Here is a 22,593-nt window from a genome sequence, read left to right as displayed (position 1 = left end):
AAACTAGCAGTTAAAAAGAACTGCATGCCCAAAACATGACAAATTAAGCTCTTCACACTTCATCTGGGATTTGCACAAACCAGACTAGTCTTCTATGTAAGCACTGCAGCCTTGCTTTTCGCATGATTATTTTAAATCTGGTTGGAATCCTAATGAATTCCCCTCACTCACTTGATTAATTAAGTCTGATTTGGGCAAGAAGTTGGTTTTATTTTGTTTGGAACTTGTGGCAGGACGTTGATGCTATCAATTTCAAGTACTTGGTATTCCAATCACAAAGGTAAACTGGTAAGCTCAGAGACAAACTTCCACAAGAAAAGCCCTGCACTCAATGCTCCAGCACAGATGAATGTATTGAAATGGGTAAGCAGACTGTATTTTAACATCTTGGAAAGATCACAGAGTAAATGATCACAAACGTGGACCTTTTCTTCTTTTGCAGGTAGTCGTCGTCTGTGTCATTTATGCACTTGATAAAGTCCGCCTTGTCCTGCTTTTTATTTTCTTAATCCAACAACCTCCACCAACATGGAATATCATTCCTTCATCTTCAGTTCTTCCCACTCAGCCAGCCCCCTTACACACACCTGCATGCATGTCAAAGGAAATATCACTAGATGTTTTGAACTACGAATGTGATATGTTGAGAAGCCTGTAACTGTCTGTTGTCACCATGCTGTTGCACTTGTTAAGTGAAAGCCCATCTTTGGGATCTTTGTTTGAAACTGTTGTATTTAGGTTAAAACAATTTAATCTCTAAAGAGATTGAATGGCATAGAATTTAAATAAGGGAAGAAAGAAAAAAAACGGCAGCCAGTTTTGCTCCATTGTCTCTTTAGTCGATTCTTAGTCTTTCAGAAAACAAGGAAAAAATAAAGACAGTGGTGTTTTTATTTGCAAATTAAAATCACAAAAATATTAGTTACACAATAAAAAATATTAACAACAATTACAGTCTTTGATTGTACAGTCCAGGTGATTATTACCACCATTATTTATTATAATTATTAATACTCAACATTAAAATACAGGACCTTTGAAACACAAAGTCGGCAGTGTGCAGATTAATGGGACTATCAGTGGGCATAGGGAATGTGAACTCAAAGATGGGGACAGAAAGCAGTCTGTTCCAGCAGCCAGAATGAATTCCATCTCGTTTTTCCTCCGAAACCCCCTCTGTCCCCTTATCCTTGAGAGTCTGGCACTCCCCTTGGACCTCTCATTGGTAGAGCTGCTGCATAAATGTACCTAATCTTTTGTGATGCATAATAAGAATCGTCTCACCACTGTCCTAAGGTGGAGGAGCCTATAACCTCTTGCATACTTCACTTTGTTTTGAAGTAACACAAAGTGCAAAAAGTAAAGCACACTCTAGTGCACTGATAAGGAGGACAGTTTTGAAGGCTTGTTCTAGTGATTTTGTACTAAACTTTCCCCCTTGATGAAAGAGAATAGGCATTTGTGTTTAGTGGGCTAACCCAGATGTATGTGGGTTTTAGAAGAATATAAACTCTTCATTAAGTTCATGGTTGCTCCAGTATCTATGATCTGGAAATTGTATTTACACCTGTCCTGATATTGTCGCTAAACTACGGCAAAACTGCCACTGCAGTACCAGTACGCATATCTTAGTCTCCCTTCCCTGCTTAACAGTACCATTTATTATAAGCAATGAACGATTTAAAAAAAAATCATAGGCATAAAAAAGGTTGCCCTGCTAGTTTCCTATGTGTCACTCTTTCATAACTTGACAGACTGCAGGAATTTGGCATAGCTTATTTTTCTTTAATCCAGTAACCCAGAGACAAAATGTTTTTAAGGGTCCTAGCACATAAAGCATCACTATGCCACATCTTGTTGCTTTTAATAAATTAAAGATTACACCAAAGACAGGAAGAAAGGTGTTTCTGACATGGTTTATAACATAAAAATAATAAAGTCCTACCAAAACAAGCAGCTTTTTACGAGGAGTGATGTTGAAATGTAGTGGTAACACCGTAATCTCAGGCTGGACTTTCCAACAGAGAAAGAATGCATCAAAGTCTATCACATCAATGAAATTAGTAACTTTATACATAGTGAAAATATTTTTATCTTTAGTAAGGACCCTGCTAAAACAAGTGAAATGTGATGGTGCCCAAAGTTTGACTCTGAAATAACCGTTTCCCCAACAAGAACTGGGGAATCAGCAAACCATCCTTGATGAAATGCTAAACCCCGCACAAGACCTGGCTGAAACATTTTATGTTAAACAATTAGCACAAGAAAAAGAAAGGAACATGAGTGTCTTTTAGAGATATTCAATTACCAACAGCCCTTGCTACTGCATTTGAAATTTGATGAGCGACAGCAATGTTGTATTTCAGGCTCCTAACAAATCTTTTTTTCAGAACTCTTGGATGTGTTATTTTCAACTCATGAAGAGCAGAGGAAAGAGGGGAATGCCTGTCAGACTCTGGGCAGCACAAGAACGCACGTACAGATTAGGCCGGTAATACAGCAAAGAGAGGTTTAACTTCCAGGCACTTTCAAACTGGTTATCAGGTGCCAAGTTGCCCGAGAAAGGCCTTGAAAACACTTCTTCTCATTTTCGGCCATTAACTAGAGAAAAAGGAAAAATTGCTCCTCTCAACTAAGCAGCCAAACACATGCTTAGAATCCTTTGTAGAAAGATTAACTTTTTTGAACTTCTTACAGCTTGAAATCCAATTAGACCTCCTTTCATTTTCAAACATCTTTGTAGAACAAGCAGGATTTTTCATAAATGTACTCTTTGAGCAAAGCTGGGCCACATGGTAAGATAATGAATTCTTCATTTTAAAAATGAGGGCATAGAGTAGAAGATTTAAGCTTACGGATGTAATTTTAAATTTCTGTAGGGGGTTCTATAATACATACATAGCCTTATATTATATAAACCATATATACCTATATGTATACTTGATCAAATTCTTCCATAAAAAAAACATTAAAAATAATGCACACAGTATTATTTTACTATAGTATAGTGGTTGTCAAAGGCAATGCTGTGCAATACCTTTTACTGGGTTCTGATAATAACAATAAGCTGTTATTTCTATTCCACTAAAATACATTACACCCAAAGTAAAAACACTTAAAAGCATTAATGTTGCAGAACTTTCAGATGATTACAAATAAGATTTGAGGGTTTATGTTTGGATTTCCTTTCATGCAGTTTAAATAAAGGAGGTATTGCATTCTACAATGGAAGCCATTAAGTGATGACAAAAGAAATAATCTACATTATCAAACTGGATGAATTTGTGAATGAAGGAAGAGTATAAACAAGCCCACACGTTTCGACAGCACACTAATGAACTTTCCACAAAAGAACTTGTGAGATGGTTGGTGAATTACAGGATGTAAAAATCAGCCATATTATCGAGCAGAATGAAACTTAAAGGGCAGTGAAGGTGGGATGGTATAAAAACTCAAAAGAAACCCTTAATTTAATTTACTACATGCTCTTTCAATTTTTAAAAAGCCAGAGGGTTTGTTTTAAAAATCAAGCCTTAAATTTCCCAGTTTTCTTGGCAAGGAAACAGCTGCCATATTTTATATCTGAAGGTGCAAAAACGTACACAAAGAGCTCAAAAAACGCAGGGCTATAATCTGGATAAACGTTCAAACATCCCATTAACATTCCCCGGGTTTCCATTTTTCTGAAGCAACTGTATTGTATAAAACTATTATCTCTCACCCATAAAGATCAGGCACTATTGCAGTAAAAAACCTCTATTGTTCTATTCATACACATTAATTACAATGACAAAAATCGTGTTTCAGTACAAACCGAACCTTTCCTAGTATATGAAGCAGCCAGTTGTGTCCAGTTTGTTCTGGTTGCAGACTTATATTGCAGTTAGTGGTTAAGTTAGCCAAAATATACAGGCTGAACAATCACATTTTGTCTGCATAATCTACTTTCTTCCTGGCAGAACTCTACTTAGTGGATTCAAAATGGAGCCAAACAGGGCAGTCTTTCAGCTAGAGATATTAACTCTGAAATGTATCATCATCACAAATGAAATGATAACAATAAAACAAATCTTTGCATGTTAAAATATTAAGTCTGTTTTCTGCAAAATGATATTACTTAAGATTTAAAAGAAAAGCAGTTCTCCATTGTGGATTATTTTAATAATTACCTTAAGTGCTCATTCAGTGACTTTCATTCACAAATCCTGGCCATTCAAGGCACTTCAGCTACATTTACATTCGTAAGTCACACTTAATGGAAGCAAGGCCGAATCAATGTGAACAGAACAATGGGATTATGGGGTGAGCAGAATGAATACCCTCCTTCAGTCAAAAAACTAACGTCTACTATAGACTGCCTAGTTTCTTTTTCCAGATCTGTCACTTCATAGTGCATCACAACTGTTACTCCAAGGAGTACATTACTGTGAGTGGCATAGCAATCTGCAATGCAATTTACTCTTAACTGCAGGAAACCAATTACCTAAATTAGCCCGGCTAAGTGCTGCCAAGTTTATTCTCACTGTGAGGCGACAGAAATGAGTGAAATTAAGAAAGGAAAACACTTGAGTGGTTCTGTGGAAGCACATTCTGCAAAACATCTCTCTGCTAATTGTCATGAAGGCAACTTGAGACAAGACGTACAGTAGCACTGCAGGCTTACATGCGAGCTAGAATTATCTTGGTGAATGAATGAGAAAACCATTCTGAAATGCACAAAACTGGGCTTGTAGAAGCTGGTCATTAGGCTAATGTGCTTTATTCAGCACAGTTTCCTTTTCTGCTATAATTTAAGGTATAACTGCCTTTGGTGGGCATATTACACATAACCCATCAGGCCTTTGTGTTCTCCATGTCTGACATCAGTGACATCAGCCCTCTAGAAATCGCAATCACGGCTAATTAACTGAACCTCAAAGAGAGTATACTGTACATTAGCAGTTCTGTTTAAAGAAAAACAACCACTGGATGGGTGAGAGGGTACTGAGTGGAGTGGGGGAAATATGTTCTTGATTGGGGAGATTGTGTTTGAAGCAAATAAGCAATTTGCACAAAAAGGAAAACTGCAACAGAATAAAAATTGATAATTATAGAAAGTAATAAATAAACTTGTAATACTGATCCGACTTTGGCAAGATGGGCCGATTTTAAATTCCAGTACTGAATACATAGGACCTCATTCTTAAAGACTGTATAGATAAATGTCTATGGTAAGAATCCCTGAAATCGTTCTTAAAGTTACACTTTATGCTGGTCTTGGCAGTGACTGTAGTGAACTGAGTGTCACAGCTAGCGCAGACAGAGTCTGTCAGAATCTATGGCACAAATCATATAAAATACTCAATTTTTTATAATGTCAGTTGTGTGATTCATGTATTCAAGGTCCCGCAGATAGGCCTGATGAGCTACTGTTTCTTTTTTGATTTTTGGATTATAACCAAATCCCTGAATAAACTTTTGGTTCGTATAGGAACAGTTTTAACGAATAGCTCTGAACTCAAGGATCATCTCGGAAATCTCTAGATGGCTCCCCCAAAAGAAAAGTTTTAAGCCCTCACTTTGTTGCTAAAAAGTAAAGATGTAAGAAACCCTTGCTGAGATAATTTTCTGTATTCTGATGTCAACTCTATTATGAGATGGCACAGAGCAATACTTTTTATTTTAAATTTTGGCCAATAAACTGCATGCATTTTCCTCATTGAATATAATTACAAGGCAAATCATTTATTTAAGCTTGAGAATACTGTGTGAGGTCTGTTTTATGAGGCTAAATGAAGATGCATGTTCATCTTGAAAGACCCCTGATTACATAGGTTAGACAATATATAACCTAAGACTATATATATATTCACACACAGAGCTAACAATTCTAGATAAGGGGTTGCAATTGGCATTCTGTCATTTTATAAATTATTAATAGAATGGCATGAGTGTGATGATAACCAGCCTGCATTGTAGGTTAGCAATATGTTACCTGACCTGAACCTGGGATTTAATAAAGGTTTATAAAATCATTAATAATTTTATTAGTTTACAGACAGTAATAAAAGATATCTGCAGCATGATCTACACATATGTATATGTAGCAGCTAAGAAAAACAGGCAGATGCTAAAGTGTGCAATGCCAGTACAGAGATGATTACACCTATCAAATGTAACTAGCCAGTTACTGGATATCCTTGACTTTTAATTTAAATTCACTGAGGTAGTAATTTATTTTTCAAAGATCTTAACTGGGACTCCTTTCCTATTATTATACCAACATTACAGAGAATGAAACTTGGGTAACTTTACTACTTTTGTTTTGTGGCCCAGTAGAACTGAAATCAGGAGGCTGACAAAGGAAGATATGGTTTTGTTTTTGGTCTCCAGCTACAAAAAAAAATTGGACTCCTATCATGGCACTTGTATCTTGAAGACAATCTATGAGTACTGCACCCGACTTTCACTGGAGGCATATTAATATCTCTATATATTTACAGTTCAGTGCCCACAATGACTCTATAGTCCATTTTGTGCCTTCAGACTGGGGCAGTCCCAAATATCAGTGGCTCAATAACAAAATCCAATAATCCATTACAAAAAATCACTGTCAAAAATTGATTATTTTGTTGTTTCATTATCCAGTCTGCCCAGTCTGTCTCTCCTTGCAGTATCACCGTTCTGGATTACTTTAAGACATGCAGCTTTGTTTTCCTTTTTTAATACTCTGTAATAAAAAATATTTTCATTTTTAAAAACCCAAATTTTTGAATATCCCATTTCACATTGTGCTGATCGTTGCTATACATTGTTTAAAAAAGCCAGTTTATTTTTTTTAAATAACCTAACCACCTTTGTTCTCCAGTTACCTGAATACTCTTAAGGTACTGTACCTGTAGCCTATTAAGGCTATACCAGTTTAAAAAACAATGGTTTAAAGTAAAAATAAAAGAAATTTAAAAAATAAGAACAACTCATGTAGTCAACATTAACAGGGAATGAATTTCCATCCTGGCACTTGTAGATCCTTAATGGCTAGTGTATTTGCTAGGCTGGCACTCCAGGGATGAAGACTCAGTCGCTCTGCTGACCGAAAAAGAGCAAAGTGGAGAATTCAGATTGGAAGATGTAACCTTGTCCGCCCACCTTTGTCTCGCCGGTTCCTGCGCTGTACAGTTTGTTAGTACGTGTGCCTTGTCCACCACTCCTACTTCACGAGCTGAGGAAGAGGAGGAGGAGGGTCGCAGCTCTACAATGGTAGAAGTACGACCGAGTTCTCAGGCTGTTCGCCGGTTGCTCTCTCTCCCCCTCGTTGCTCCTCCTGCGGCCCACAGTGTGGACACCAAGCTGGAGCCTCTGGCCAGTCCTCGGCGTTGCCTCGTCGTCTTGCTTCGTTCCCGTCTAGTCAGGCAGATCAGCACGCGAGTTCACTACCCACCCTTCTGAGCTTCTGTCACCATCCTTGCTACCTGGTGTTCACCAGCTCCTCCCGAAGCCAGCTGGGCAGAGACTGTCCCATCTTGTACAGCAGCTTTGATAGCTCAACATTGTGCTCCTGGTAGTAGCCTCGCAGGAAATCTCGAGACTGAGGGAAAGAAAAAATGGAGTAATGTAAAAATTAAGCAACTTACACTTGTGTAACAACTTCACATTCAAGCTGCAGCTGAAATATGCACTAAAGTGATGGCACTTTATCAGTGAAAAGTGGTGGTTTTAGTGACTAAATATACTGTAAATTCTGAGCTATTGCCTGAAGACTGTAACACTGGGTGCTTTAAGAGAGGAGGGCTTTATGCAACCTGTTTCAGATAAAGTGATAATATGGGACTTAAACCTGAGTTTTAGAAAACAATGTTTACCTGCGATACCTAAAACAACACAATAGCTTTCTTCTGGATGAGCTTATCTTTGTGCTCAAAGATTGTGCTAGAAGATTTGCATCAAGATAAAAATTCAATAATGGAAAAGCTTTACAAGATAGAAATTCATATCAAATCATATTGATAAAGACAATACTAACTGAATCCCCTTGAATAGTTGTTGACTGTTAAATATATTGTGTATTCTTTTGGCTTTTAGCTGGACTCTTTTTTGGATGTGCAATTTTTCAGTTATCTTTTTAGTCCTCAAGTTTACCTCCCTTTCTTTAAAAAAGTGAATTGAATTTCTGATGACGTCGCCAGTTTGAGCCTGGATCCGAGCTGACTTGACTGGAGTTCCTCAAGCAGCGGTAGTTAATTCGCAGACCACCACAGGGTAGCTCGGATGTTAGGTAGGAAATAAGTCCCATCTGCTTGTGGTGACACAGCAGCTGCTGTGTCTTCTGACAAATCAGGAGAGACATGCTTCTCCTCCAGTTCTCTGTCACAGGGTGCTGCCTCAGACGATCACTACTCCATGCAAGTCCTCATTCTTAAATATCATTTAATTAAAAAAACTGGTGTATATGACCAGAAAATAATTACCGACTTACAAACTGCGTTTGTATTTGACACAAAAAAATTGTTGAGTCCACATTTCATTTATAAAATAAGATCTCTCAGCTTCGCAGACTGACATCCACTGACTGACTGAGAAGTAGTACCATGAGCACTGTTTTCTAAAGAAGGCCTTCAGAACAAAAAGAGAAAACTTCTCTTTTTGTCAGACCTCCCTGTCAGAGCAATAGTTTTCAGGTCTGGTGAGGATGCAGTGCGGTCCCTGGCTTTGACTGAATGTATGGACCTCTGATCTCTTGAGCTGAGAGGCAAGAGTCCACATGGAAGCCCACATGAAAAGTCCAAACGTACAGACCTCCCCGATGGGGCTGGGGTGTAGGGTGGGGGGCTAAGTCAGTAGAGGATGACTTAAGGATAATACTGAGGCACTTTAGTCTCTGAAAAACCCAAATGACGAAAAGCAGCGTATCAGTTCACATCTTCCTTATCCATATGCTTTGTAGTCTTTGTACATGTTATTCATTGTGGGTTTTTTTTAGATTATGTCCCAAGACACTGAACTAATCCAATAACACCATCTTCTGAGAAAATTTCTGAAACCTTATTGCCAGAAAAAGAATACAAATCTAACACTGCACCATGAGTTTCTGCCCAAGGGTAAAAACAAATTGATGTACTACATGAAAGATTCAGGAAAAACTCTCAAGTTCCATATTTCTGTATTCTGCTTCTTATTTTGCTTTTATCAAAATATTTGCTAAAAAAGACTCAGGTGAAATATGCATTGAAGATAAATGATGGGTTGTTCACTTTTCAAAATGTTTTAATATAAACATGTTTCAATTTGTGTGTGCAGTATACTAGATACCATGTTTAAAATCCCTTAGATCACACCTGCTGGTTTAAAGAATCTCTGCACCAATATGGCTTGCTTTAAAAGAGCTCAGCTGTTACAGTGAATATAAACAGAAACACACACGTACATCAGTGTCCATCTCAGGGTACTTCCTTCCTTTGCTCTTTCCAAGACATTTTGTCTTTCCTCCTTCTAGAAGTTGACACCAAAATCCTTTCTTGGGATCAAACCTAAACACAAAAACTAAATAAATGTAAAAAGCAACCTGGAAATGCTGTCAGATATTATTTCCTTAAAAATTGGATTTAGCAGGGACTGAAGGTATGAAAGGCAGATTTTAATTGCATTTTAGCAGATGTTCTTGTATTGTAAAGGCATGGTTGAACTCTTCATGGAAGGTTGCTGCTCACAAAACAAGAAGGAAAACAACCAGACTACAAAAGAAATTAAGTGTTTTTACCCAGTTCAAATCCTCAGGGATGTCGATGAAACTAATGTTTCACTGTTAAATATTTAAGTAAAAATGTCTGTTATCATTTTGGCAAAAAGAAAAACTCCAGTTTTGCACTTTGTGGTGTTTAGTTCATCAAAAAAAATTCCTGCCAAAATGGGATTAAAAAATACAAATGCTACATTATTTTTTTACATTCTGTAGCCAGAATAAACGTCTGGTTAATGCCCCCAGGAACTGACTTTATGTGAAGGATTGCCAATGCATTTATCACAAAATATAACTAGGAAGACACTCCTAATAATACTAAGGAGCCTTCTTAAAACAGAAAGGCAGTAAGTCTTTATTGAAATTTTGTGCTGGAATGGTATGTGAAAATGCTGATTCCTACAGGATCTAAGGGAAATCATTTGTACTACACTAGGAATATTATTAAAATAATACATTTCTTAACCCTGCAGTGGCACTAATGGTAGTTATATCTTATTAGTTGTGCTTGCAAATAAACATGAAATCTCCTGAGACATATAGCTACTTACGCCAGAATTTTGTGGTAATTAATGATATTCACTAGCCCAAGAAATTTCTGTATTTTTTCCATAACTAGCGCTGGCTCAGTCCTCAACATCTGTCCATCAAGAACCAGGATCTAGAAGGACAAAAACACTTCCTTGTGAACTGAAATAACCCAATCATATTACTTCAACAACTAGCATGAAGCTGCCTACTGCCAAGGTAAAGGCTTCAGGATACAAATTTTATGTAGTCCATTTTTTCTGTTTTGTTTTTAGCTTCCATCATTTAAAAAAAATATATTTACATTATAAAGAAGATATATGGACCCAAATAACCAATGAGTCTGTAGATCAGTTTGGAGTATTCCATCAAAATACCAAATAGAAACTGCGACAGCTTTTATAGCGAGGACTTTTAGTCTTTTGTTATAATAAGCAAATTTCAGCTCTGGTCTCAAGACGCAAAATGTAATCTGTTAAAAAACAATGAAGCAGATAAGAAATGTTAAAATTTTACAAGGCACTAGTAACACTAGTAGATGTGTTATGGCAACAGTGAGTGGTGAAATTCCTTAAACTTTAGATTAAAACTATAACTCCTGCATCATAGAGCACTAACACGTACCTGGTTAGAGTGGTAATAGTTTAACCAGCGCTCAAGGTGGATGGCATACCAGCCTGGTACCAAGCAGCGATTCTGCAAGATGCGGAGTTTGAGGGGGGCATCGTCCCCAGCAGTGATCACCTCATGAAACGTGTACTTCAGCGCTACAGGATCATCATGGGCGCGCTGGTGCTGCAGACAGAAAGGAAACAGAACATTTAAGTGCGAGCTGGACAGCCCTAGCAAAGGGAAAGAGTGTGGTGGGCTACCAGGGATAGCCGAACCCCCATCCGTGCACAAAGCAAGGTCCAGCAGAGCAATGAATGAAAAAACCGCAGCGCATCCCTGCAGATGAAGTATTTTCCTGCATATTTACCAAGTTTCTTTTAGCTTGATCCTTACATCCATTTTCTAACTGCTTCCTCCAATTCAGGGCTGGAGCCACAGCAAGGAAGAGGCCCAAACACAGACATGCACACACAATTTCCCCCCAGAAGCCAATTAACCTGCCAGTATGTCTTTGGACTGTGGGAAGGAACCCATATGAACACACAAACTCCCTGCAGGTACAGTAGCACACCAGGTCTGGAATTGAACCCAGGGCCCCAGCACTACGGTAGCCACTGCACCACTGTGCCACCCCCATTGACTTGATCTGTCAGATTTTGCAGGTATGAAATTCACTCATGATGGTGGTTCTTACACTGGGATTAATATAGAACTGCAGTATGAAACACATACACACACTAGAACACACACACACATAACACACTAGAAACTGTCTGCCATTAACATTTCACTTATTCAACAACTTTTGCAATTTTACGTTTATCTCCAATTTAAGTTAAATAAGTAATTCCACCCCATAACAATAATGCATTCATTACATTCACAGTAACTGACCATGTCTTTATGGCTTCGAGAGGGTTTTACCTGGTACCAGGAATAGGCTCTGTCTGCAGGGTTGATGAGTATTGTGATTATCTTGGCCTTAGGGAGGAGAGCAGCTGCCCTCTTTGGTGCCATCTCCGAGTCAAAATAATTGGCACTTTTTTCAAAGTAGAAATCTGAACTGGTGTTTGAAGGAAGGGGGAAATATTCCATATACCTAGGAGCATAAAAATGGGAAAAGAAGAGATTACTTTCCGTTATGTAACTTGTTTGGTAATTGATTTTCTTCCTTCTAACTCCTGTTAAAAAAGACAGGTTTTGTGGGAATGGCCACGTTATAGAGCATGAAGAGTTCACATGTTTGAAATTATGAAAACGTTTAAGAAGTTGTACCACGTGCACAGCATATCAATACTACAAATAAATATCACAAAGACTGACTATGAAAGGCTAAGAGTGCAGGATCGGGTGTTTGGCACACAAAGTGGCCAAACAAGACCACTCTACTAGAAATATAAGTCACAAAAAAAACTTCAGACTCAGCCTGTAATTATTCATCATACAGGAAAAGCTTTATAAACATGTCTAAATCTAGCCCACACCTGCACTACACTAAAGCTCTTTCATCTGAAATTACATTTAATCAACTCAGACCTTCCTACCACAAGCTAATTTACATTTCTGGGGAAGCATTCCTCTCCCTTGGAGATAACTACATCCAAACAGATGCAACAGATGCATCCAGCACAGCATACAGAGGCACATTCTCTTCTGTTTTACATCTACACAAGATGCCGTGCTGTCAGTGAGGGACACACCCCTCCTCCAGTCCGAATTGGCCTGAATCTACAGTATGGGTCTGACTGTAATGCTTTAAAAGCCAAGTAACTTGAAGGTTGGAATTCTAGAGAAATCATTCTCTACTTCCTAAATCTGTCCTCTGTGAAGTGGTGTTGTTTGTAGCCATGAGTCATGACATAAAACACATAACTGTGGTAATTCCAAATAGTATTCAGGCTCCTTACAAAGGTAAATGAAGATCCAGTTGTTGATAATGTTCAGACATTAACAAGTGAATTATTTACTAGTTCATTCCCTGAGGCCATCAGCCTGGTCAATACACCCCACCACGGGACAATCAACTATCAAGACCTCATTTAGAGTACTGTGTACAATTCTGGTTGGCATGTTCCAAATAAATACTACTCTTGAAAACAGTCCAGTGAAGAATGACCAGATACAGTCCGGTACATAAGGCTAAAAGAACTGGTATTTTTTAGCCTTGAACAGAGGAGAATACAAGAGTACCAGATTCAAGTGTTTAAAACCCTCAAAGGCACTTACATAATCAACCAATGGGCTTTCTCAGAATCAACAGTGAAATATGAACCAGGGGATACAAGTGGAAACTATGGGGAAGCACATTTAGAAGTGAGAACAGGAGGTACTTTACAAAAATTGTTGTGAGAGTCTGGAACAAGCTACCCACTCATGTTGTCGCAGTCGATACCCATGTTCTTTAAAGAAACAGCTGAACGAATTAGACAGGCCACAGTGAATTAGCTACTAGTAACGAAATGAGCTAGACGGGCAGAATGTCCTCCTCTTATTTGTAACATAAGTTCACATTTTTAACAAATATTGTTAAACCTAAACACCTTACTAGAAATTTAATTACAAGAAGAAATGTGTGTTTTTAAAATTCATGAACCATTTGCTGCTGACACTGATACACATGGCATAACCTCTTGATGTTAGAAGAATAACCTTCCAATGATTGGATGTATAGTAGTTACTTTAAATATTTACTAAATGGAAGGTCCTGAACTGCACAGATAAAATTTGTCAGCACAGTAAAATTATTCTGCTCAGTGAAGCAAATCAAACATTTTAAATCATGAGGTTGTTTAATTATAATTTAGATTTTACAACACTGTTATAATGATTACAGTAAGCCTGTATAAATGTGATCATATTCTCATTTAATATTTTTAATAGAATCCATTACTGCATTGAGATGTACAGTATACATATATATAGTTAAACTTTTTTGGTGTGAAGCTGAAACAAGACATTTCTGTGTTACGTGATGTAATGTAAAATACAAACAATTAGGCATAATTCATATTATAATTAAATAGTTCAAACATACAACTGAACTGTTTTCAGTTTTTATTTTTTTAACACTCAATATTATTTAGCATCCATAATAAAAATGAATAAAAAAAGACTGATCCTCATTGTGCACTGTGAAGAACAAAAACCACAGGCACACCCTGGTTATGTTAAAGTGACATCAAATCTAACAGACCGGCTTTAGTAATGGTATTTATTTTAATGGTTTCATGACAATTTTATATCTTCACCTCTCTGAAGAGCTGGCAGAATAGTAATAAGAGATGCATGCTCTGTCAAACTGTCAAACTACAGTGTACTGTTTTTGGGAACATTTTAGTGTTTAGTGTTTAGTGGGGAGTTAAAACAATATTTTTCATGTACAGTTATTTCATATCAGTACAGTGTTTCACTTTTATGTTACGGTTATTCAAAGTGGGTGAAGGTTTTTGTTTTGGGATAAGTTTAAGATAAGATAACTTTATGTTATATATTTAGACATTTATTAAATTATGGGCATCTGTAATAAAACAGCTTTAAAAACAAAACACAGAGAGAAAACTGTAACATAACCTCAATAAGTAAATGGTGAAATACAACAAAAAAGGTTAATTGTGAGGTATGGAAAGTATGATTGATTTAATTAATTTGCTTCTTTACACCATAGTCATTAGTCATCGTCAGTATTGAGACATTACCAGTCTATTCCCTTGTGGTAGTTGTGCCCATTAAAGAACTGGATCTCTTCGAAAGTTTCTTTGCTTGGGTAGTTACTGGTGAGATCTGGATGCATACCCAAGAAGAGATAGAGTGCTGTGGTACCTTCATAAAAAAAATAAAAACTTTCTGAATACATCAGAAGTCTACACATAAGGAAGGAATGCAGAAAGTCAAAAACAGCAAATTATACCAAACAACAGTTTTCACTGAGCATGCAGAACTGTTTTCAGAACACACATAATTGCACATTTTTAAAGATTTGTTAAGAGATGAGTTTTGAGGGAACATTCCTCATAATCACACCCTGTATTGATGTGCCAGTTTGAATGTCTAGGTTCAAATATTAGCTGCCCTTGTTAAGGCACTGTAATTGAAGACTTAAAGCACTAAACTGAATGTTACAAAATTCCACAACGTTACACAAATACATACAAGCAGCCGCAGTAATAATAGCTCTAACAAAAACAGAAGAAAAGTAAGGAGATGATGGTAGCTACAAGAATTTGAAGAACTGAACACTATTTTTTAACAGATTCATGACCCTCATGTACAAAGCTTCTTTAATCAGTAACAAACTGTTTTTATTAAAATCATGCCTGAACAGCCTCTTTCAATTGAAAATAGTCCAGTAAGACTGCTATAATTAGTTTAATTAGTATTCAACTCGTCTTACATGTTTACTGTATCAAATCAAAACAGAAAAAGGCGCTCAATGTTTTCAGCACTTCTGTAACCAGTTGTTCATACTAGATACTTAATATTTTCCATCAACCTATTAATTCTGTAACAAGCTGTGGGATTGTGGGAATTTTGAAAAGTCACTGAATAATTACCAACCAAGGTAAGAAGTAATGCAGAAGTGTAGCAGACCAGTCCTCGGGAGTTGCTGTCCAGCTGGATTTACATGACTCTTCAAATTACCAAGAGCTTAGGAGTGCAGAAAAACCTTAAACTTGCCAAGCTAAGAAAATAATTAATTGCATTAGGCAATTAAGAGCTTGGATAGAATGATAACCAGAAGACCACTGCACTAATAAGGGTATGGATTGCCCCCGAGTGCTGTGAAGGCAGGAATGAGTGGCTGGTGTTTAATAAATTACTTAAGTAATAAATCTTTAATCTTCAAGATAGCCAGCTATTTATAAAAGTTGTGCTCAGCTTGCACAGGAGATGTTCTGCATCTTACCAGTCTTCTGTGGCCCAATGATAAGCAGTTTTGGAAACCTGTCACATGTTTTCTCTTTAGACCAGATATCTTTGTGCCTCTTGTCTTCACAAGGGTCCTGAAAGACAAAGTAAAAAAGCCCATGTAAAAGACAAGAGCAGTCACAGCTTTTGAGCAAAAGTACAACTTATGCCTCTCATAACCTAATGCAGAGGTTCAATATCGACACATAAAGCCTCACAAAGATACTAAAACTATAAAGATTACCATTGGTTCAGTGAACAGTTTGATAGCAGGCTGACCTGCCGAGCACATATTATCACTGAATTGCCCTGGGTAACTGTAGTTTTCAAGTTGCCAATTGTAAAAAACAAATGATTACTGGCAATGAACGCAAACAACAATTATATCCTAGTTGAAAAAAAGTTGTCAGGGCCAGTCTTGTTTTCAGAGGAAATGCCTTAAGAAATGAACAAAGAGATTTGACCCTTTTGTAAAAGGTCACTTTTTAATTCATACATTCACCTTTTTGATATAGTGCTGCTGTTAACATCACATGGCTCCAGTAAAATCTATATAGCATGTAATTTGTCTGCAAATTGGTTATAATAAATACAATTGTAGTTCTGTATTTGAGTTTTAAACACTTTATCAGAGACATACTTTTGCTAATGCAAAATGATGTCTAATACAAAGAACACTTGGAGCAAAATCCTGCCCCAGTAATAGTGCACTCTGTCAAGACTGGTTATTTTATCACGTAATCTCCCTGAACACCTTAATCAGACAAAATAATGTAATTTAATTAATGTACACTTTGTGAAAAGCCTTGTGTAATACAAGAGATGTAGTCTGCATAATACTGCAGTGATTTACTACAGAATGAAAGTGTCAACTTCAAAGTGCTAAAATTCTGTTTCTCATATATATCTAGTATACATCAGTGATTGTTTTTTAGTCCTAGTTCCAGGCTAAGTGCGTCACTCGTTACCATCATAGATTTTTAAAAATCAATCACCTGAATGCTAACTACTGAAACCTCTGAGTGAAAATTACCTGCACTATTCAGTCTTCCATGTAATTTTTATCTGGTGTTCTTCATTTCTACCAAGTACTTGGTATTTTGTATTTACTGGATAAGACACATGCTGAAAACAATTATAGGATTTCACTTCTAATTCTCTAATGAATTAGGCACAGTACCATCGATCTACTGTTAAACTGTACAGGGGTCAACAGATTATGAAACCAACTATACTGGGATAACAATTAGCCTATATTATATAATCCTTTAAAGTGATTCTTACCAAACCTGTGATAAGTGAACCTAACAAACTGATATTTCTACAATGTGAAATTCAGTGCTATCTAAACGTGATTGGTATAGTAAAAAATCTTCTTGTATGGTAAAAAGATTTAAAAAAATTAAATCTTATTCCAAACATTTCTACACAAAGTGGAAGACAAAAAAGAAAACTCCAGATGCTAAAACTACAAAAAATAAAAGCTATTTAGTTTCTAGTCAAACGAAGATGGAAAAAAGTAATGAGGCAGTTCCTTCTGTTTTTTCCCCCCCAGAAAGCTTGCAGCTTAGAAAACAATTACAGGCCTTGTCAGGTAATGATTATTACAGCACACTGGACAGATGGAGAAAAAAGAAACAGAGCAGTGGAAGGTCAGAGACAATAGAGCACTTGCACCAGTAGAGACAAGATTTGATCCTGTTTGCCAAAAGACAGGAATGCAACAGCCAAGGATGTAGTCATATAGCATACAGCATACAGTATACTCTAATCCAAGGCCAGTGGAAAACGAGGAAAATCACCCTATGTTTTGTGGAGAGTTATTCATTTATTAAATGGAATTCAGGCATTTAAAAAACAAAATAGTCTCAATAAAAGAGGTAAATAACACTCTTCTCTACTTTTTAGAAGTAGAGAAGTTTTAGAAACTTGTCTATGCAGCTTTTTAAATTGCTGAGTTGATGGATTTCAGTTCTTTAAAATATCAGTACATTTTTCTCCGACAATGGCTACCATCAAAGCCTGACTGAGTGGTATTCTGCTGGCCAGGTCACTGGCAATGTTGTTTGCAACCTCTGTGTCACAGACACCGAACAACATTTAAGAATGTTTAAAAAAAGAAAAGCCACTGAAGCACAGTTTATTGCTGCTACGCAATAGTTACTTGATGAGGTTTTCTGGCATGAAGGAAAGATATCCATAAATAACTTGCTATTGACTCAAAAACTTAAAAAACGATTCCCATTTGAACAGACCGATTAAAACAGACAAAACTCAAATAAATACATTACTTAACTGAAAGACTGGTATCATGAATTAACACTGATAAAAGGATAAGCCTGGGACTCAATTCGTGGCTCTAGGAACTTCTGGCGACTTGAACTTGTACTCACAAATGCACAAGACTCTCATGTCTTATATTTTACTTTCCAAAAACATTTGTGACACTGAAGGAAGATCCAAGAAAAACAAACAACAACTATATAGACATATATTAGAAAGTCTTCGGAGTTTTATACATTAAATATTATGTTAATTTATATTATGATTTTTCTTCTCTACACCCATTCCCTGTGCACACTATCAATTGTTAACAACACAAATAATTTCAAGAGGTCGATTTAGTTTTAAATCAAAACTATTTTCACACACGCAAACACATCACATTTATATTAATGTGCTGTCAGAAAAATACAGGCTACCTAAATAACTTATTTAAAATGTTAATATTTTATTATTTATAATGGAAGTATTATGCATAGAGAGACATTACAACCTGGCAATGAGGAAAAAATGTATGACTTCTAACACGCTTCTTTACATTGTAATTCAATTTTGAAATGTCTTACAATACACATGGTAGTGAAACAAAAAGGAAAAAAATATATTTATGTTTTTGATTGTAATACTCTGATTCAAACCTCTTTTAAAAAAGACAACTTCCCACATCTAGAAATAAAGAGGTGTCCAGCAATTTCATTACTTTCTGACCCAACAAACAAACAGACACCTACATTTTTTACTGTCATCACTGAGATTTCTGTTCATAAATAATTTCCCCCAATCTCTGACACTCAGATTTTTTATATCAAGGACTTGTGGCTCACACTCATACCATGTTGACTGTGCTGACTAGTGACCCAAGGCAGTACCTGTCAATTCAGACTCAAGATTTGAGGACTCAACTACCAACATGCCCTTAAGTAAAAATACCTTTTTCTTTTGAAGAAAGATATTCTTTCTGCTCAAATGAAACATGTAAATGATTTTTTATACTATAATAAGATTCAATAAGCAGAGAACAAACTCAAAAAAGAGTGTCACTAATTAGAGCTACAAGGCAACAGATCCTTTGAATTATTTGTAAAAATGTAGTCAGGGCAGCTCCATTTATGAACTAAAACAGACTGTGAAAAGCGTGAAACATATGCAGACCTCCTCCAGTTTGCTCCCACCTCATTACAAGGAAAACCCCTGTCAACCTTCACGTAACAGTGTAATAAAAAAAACCATGGAAAACTTTTTAATGGGAGAGTAACTATTCGAGCTGTTAAGTGCACAGTCATAACTATTCAAGTATCAATCTCAGCAGTTCCCCATTTCAAAATCTAAAGCTGCTGAACTGAAGGCAGCGTTAAAGCAGATTGCCTTATGTTTTATTGCAATTTAGACCGGGCTACACTCCTACTTGTATCAGGGGTTAAATGGTACATACTGCAGTAGATGCTCTCCAGTTAAAAGAGCTCATTCACTTCATATCAACAGTTTCAGCTTTTTATGTCTGTGTAATCTGTATTCACTGGAAGGATACTCATCATTCAGTGTGAACGCTTACCTGCCAGACAGGGTCTCTCTCCTCAGGGAAGATCTGGAAATAGCGCTGGGCCAGCTGAATGGGGGGCAGGGTCTGCAGCTTCAAGTTGGTCCAGGACTGGATAAACTTGATGAGGTTTTTGAAGGTGTAAAGTCCTAACCGGTCATTCCCATAGTTAGACAGGTGGGTCATGAAAATGCTAATCTGAAAGGAAAAATAGGTATTCACCATTGCGTTTTTATAAAGGCCAGATTTTTTCTTTATGGTTACATGTCTTTTATAATTCTACTAAATTGTTTATAAATTCAAAAATATATGGACACAATTGATTTAAATTATCTTGTTGGTTAAGTTTGTTTTTTCTGGACAAAAGTTCATGACAGTTCAGGCTTTGTGCATACAGAAGATTTTAAAACATATAAAAGTCCTCAATTAAAAAAAAGAAAACATTTAATAGATAAAATAGAGCATGAATGCAACAGTTTTTATATTTATGGATGTTATGACAGAATACTAGACTAAGCCATGAGAAGAGCTCAGAAATTAGAGTTCATTAGAAAAAATGTACTAACGTGAAAAACGATGATATACAAATTCGAGATGCACGTAATTATTTTCAAGTCAACTGGGATACCTTTAAAACAAGTCATTTTTGTTAAAAACCTGACAAGTATATTTTATTCTAGAAACAAAAAAACTGAAAACTAATTGGTGCTGTTTGATGCCTCAATGATATAAATGTCGATTTGTTTCCTGTCTGTGTCACTTACTGGGTTCAATAGGACAGTGAGGAAGAGTTCCCCCCCATTAATCATTTTATCTAGTTCCTTGGGACTCCCTGGGTATTCATTGTAGAAGATGGTATGTGTGAACAACCCACAGGTCTGCCTTGGTAGAACCTACAGACGGAAGACAAAACCAGTATAGTATTACCTTACGTCAGCACATGCAACACCCCCGCCTGTAGTACTTATTTAACTAAGTAATAGCATCTACTGTATAGGCCACAAACAAGGAATTTATATTTTAAATAACACATTGAATTCCACAGTAAAAGGATATTTATATAAAACAACTTTTGCGCAACAGTAGGTTTAAATCACAAACTCAGTTCAACATAAAAATTTTACTTAGTCCTTGGACTGTAGCAGTTCTTAAAAAAAAACAATCTTCTAAAAGTAACAGATTAATGCACCACAAGTACCAACTGTCTATTTACCTATATAGGTACATTTGAAAGCTGAGATAAAATATGAGCAACAAAGCCACTCAGCTTCAACTCCTTACTAAATCACCTCCAACAATAGTAACACATGGACTGCAGTATACCCTTTGACACAAAAAGTATACACAAAAGGTTTCAAAACAAATCAGGTCCAAAGTCTTAATTCCTAAATTCAATCTTTTTATCCTCAATATGGTCTAGTACATTGGTATGGAATGTGTTAAGTGAAACAGTTAACTGAAAGGAAAACATGGTATGCACATACTGTAAGCTTTTTGAAAGAGGTAAGAATATGTAAAACTTTACACGGCAAAGTGGAAAGGAGAGCACCGAAATGCTGAATAAGGGCAGAGAAATCGATCTAAAAACCTTGGAGACTTTAACACTAAGTTACAGATTCAGACTTTCAATGAGAATAATTCACTGTGAAGTGTCAAGGCTGCCGTAGGTTTTTCAGATGACGCTATCAGTCTTGTGCCAAGAACTTCAAATGTCAAAATAATAAATAATGATAAATAGTACTAAAGGCCATTTTTTCAAAACGCAAACAATTTTTTACTCCATTATTTTACTCAAAAGGTAAAAATATAAAAATATTAACATACGTTTAAAATCTCAACTAATGTACATGTAGGAACTCTTAAGTAACCCATTCATATGAAGTTTTTATTGTTAAAGTGAAATTTCAGAATAGAACTAGTGTTGTGGTAAGTGCATTCTAAATGTGGCTCTATGTGCACCCAATTACTAGTTCGCCAGGGAGACCAATATCCACAGTGCCTTTTCATCCAATTTGTACGCAGCACAATTTATTTAAGAGATATAAACAGAAGCATGAGTAATACAAGACCTGTAAGAAATAACTATGAAATACCAGAGCTTTGCAACAAACTGGGTTATTTGCTTTGTTACAAAGTGTGCTTTGTTCAATGGGTACAATAGAAACATATAGAGAAGTAGTATTATGTTAGAAATAAACCATTTAGCAGCAAGTACAATTTAAGAGTATAATTATAGCTTTAACTGTGTAATTTGCAGAAGAGAAAATATACTCTCCTTGAAAATCAATTTAAACAGTGAAAACTTTCTTTGCCTACTAAGCAGCCAAACGAACTGTACTTAAACAGTCAGCTCTTCAGAACACAATAAAAAGACATCCCATCTTTAGTAGATCCTTTATATATGCTGAAGGTTCCTTTTGGTAGTTTGTTGTGAGTTCAGAGACAGAAGTTGCATTTCTTTGAAATTTGAAAGCTACATTTATTAGAGAAGTGGAATCATCCCTTTTGAGATTTTAAATTCTACTGATAAAAAATTATAATTGCGAAATTATTCTGCACCAACGATCCAAATACTTAGCGGGGGAAAAAAAAAGTGGTGCTCGGCTCTACTAACAGCTCAATAGACCAAAAATGAAGGCATTTGGCCCAGTTTGCATAGTAACCTTCAGCCTGACTGCTCTGGGCCTAGCAAGCCCGCTTGTGTACACCGCAGCGATAGGGCATCAGAGTGGCAGGGTGGCACTTACACTGATGCCACTGTGAGTGAAGCCCCGGCGGTACCGAGCAGGCTTCAGATGGGGATACTCCTCTGTGCTGGTCACTTTGATTCCCCACACCTTCTTCCAAGCTTCGTAGAGCTGCACGTGTACGGGATACACTCCAGAATGATGGGGGGCTACTGCATAGCCCATATTGGTGGGGATGCCATGCTCCTGAAAGAAATAAAATGCTTACAGTTACAGTCTTCCATGGATAAAACTACACTGTTAAAACACATCATGTGGAGATGATG

General features: G+C 36.6%; 1 protein-coding gene across 1 annotated transcript in view; it reads right to left on the bottom strand.

Moving 5' to 3' along the window:
• Nucleotides 1-873: 873 nt before the first annotated feature.
• ndst1b (N-deacetylase/N-sulfotransferase (heparan glucosaminyl) 1b) overlaps nucleotides 874-22,593 on the bottom strand; it is an 81,752-nt gene continuing 60,032 nt past the window's right edge. The window contains exons 7-16 of the mRNA XM_088932115.1: nucleotides 22,328-22,513; nucleotides 20,345-20,473; nucleotides 19,596-19,778; nucleotides 15,759-15,855; nucleotides 14,551-14,674; nucleotides 11,780-11,954; nucleotides 10,868-11,038; nucleotides 10,267-10,376; nucleotides 9,404-9,506; nucleotides 874-7,567 (exon numbers count right to left, since the gene is read on the bottom strand). Of these exons, the coding sequence (XP_088788241.1) occupies nucleotides 7,448-7,567; nucleotides 9,404-9,506; nucleotides 10,267-10,376; nucleotides 10,868-11,038; nucleotides 11,780-11,954; nucleotides 14,551-14,674; nucleotides 15,759-15,855; nucleotides 19,596-19,778; nucleotides 20,345-20,473; nucleotides 22,328-22,513 (1,398 nt within the window). The 3' untranslated portion in view covers nucleotides 874-7,447. The remainder of the gene's footprint in view (nucleotides 7,568-9,403; nucleotides 9,507-10,266; nucleotides 10,377-10,867; nucleotides 11,039-11,779; nucleotides 11,955-14,550; nucleotides 14,675-15,758; nucleotides 15,856-19,595; nucleotides 19,779-20,344; nucleotides 20,474-22,327; nucleotides 22,514-22,593) is intronic.

This window comes from Atractosteus spatula, chromosome 14, assembly GCF_055471065.1.
Source record: "Atractosteus spatula isolate fAtrSpa1 chromosome 14, fAtrSpa1.hap1, whole genome shotgun sequence".
Lineage (NCBI taxonomy): Eukaryota > Metazoa > Chordata > Actinopteri > Semionotiformes > Lepisosteidae > Atractosteus > Atractosteus spatula.
Note: the sequence above shows the minus strand (reverse complement) of the source record. Positions and strands in the feature narration are given on the sequence as shown.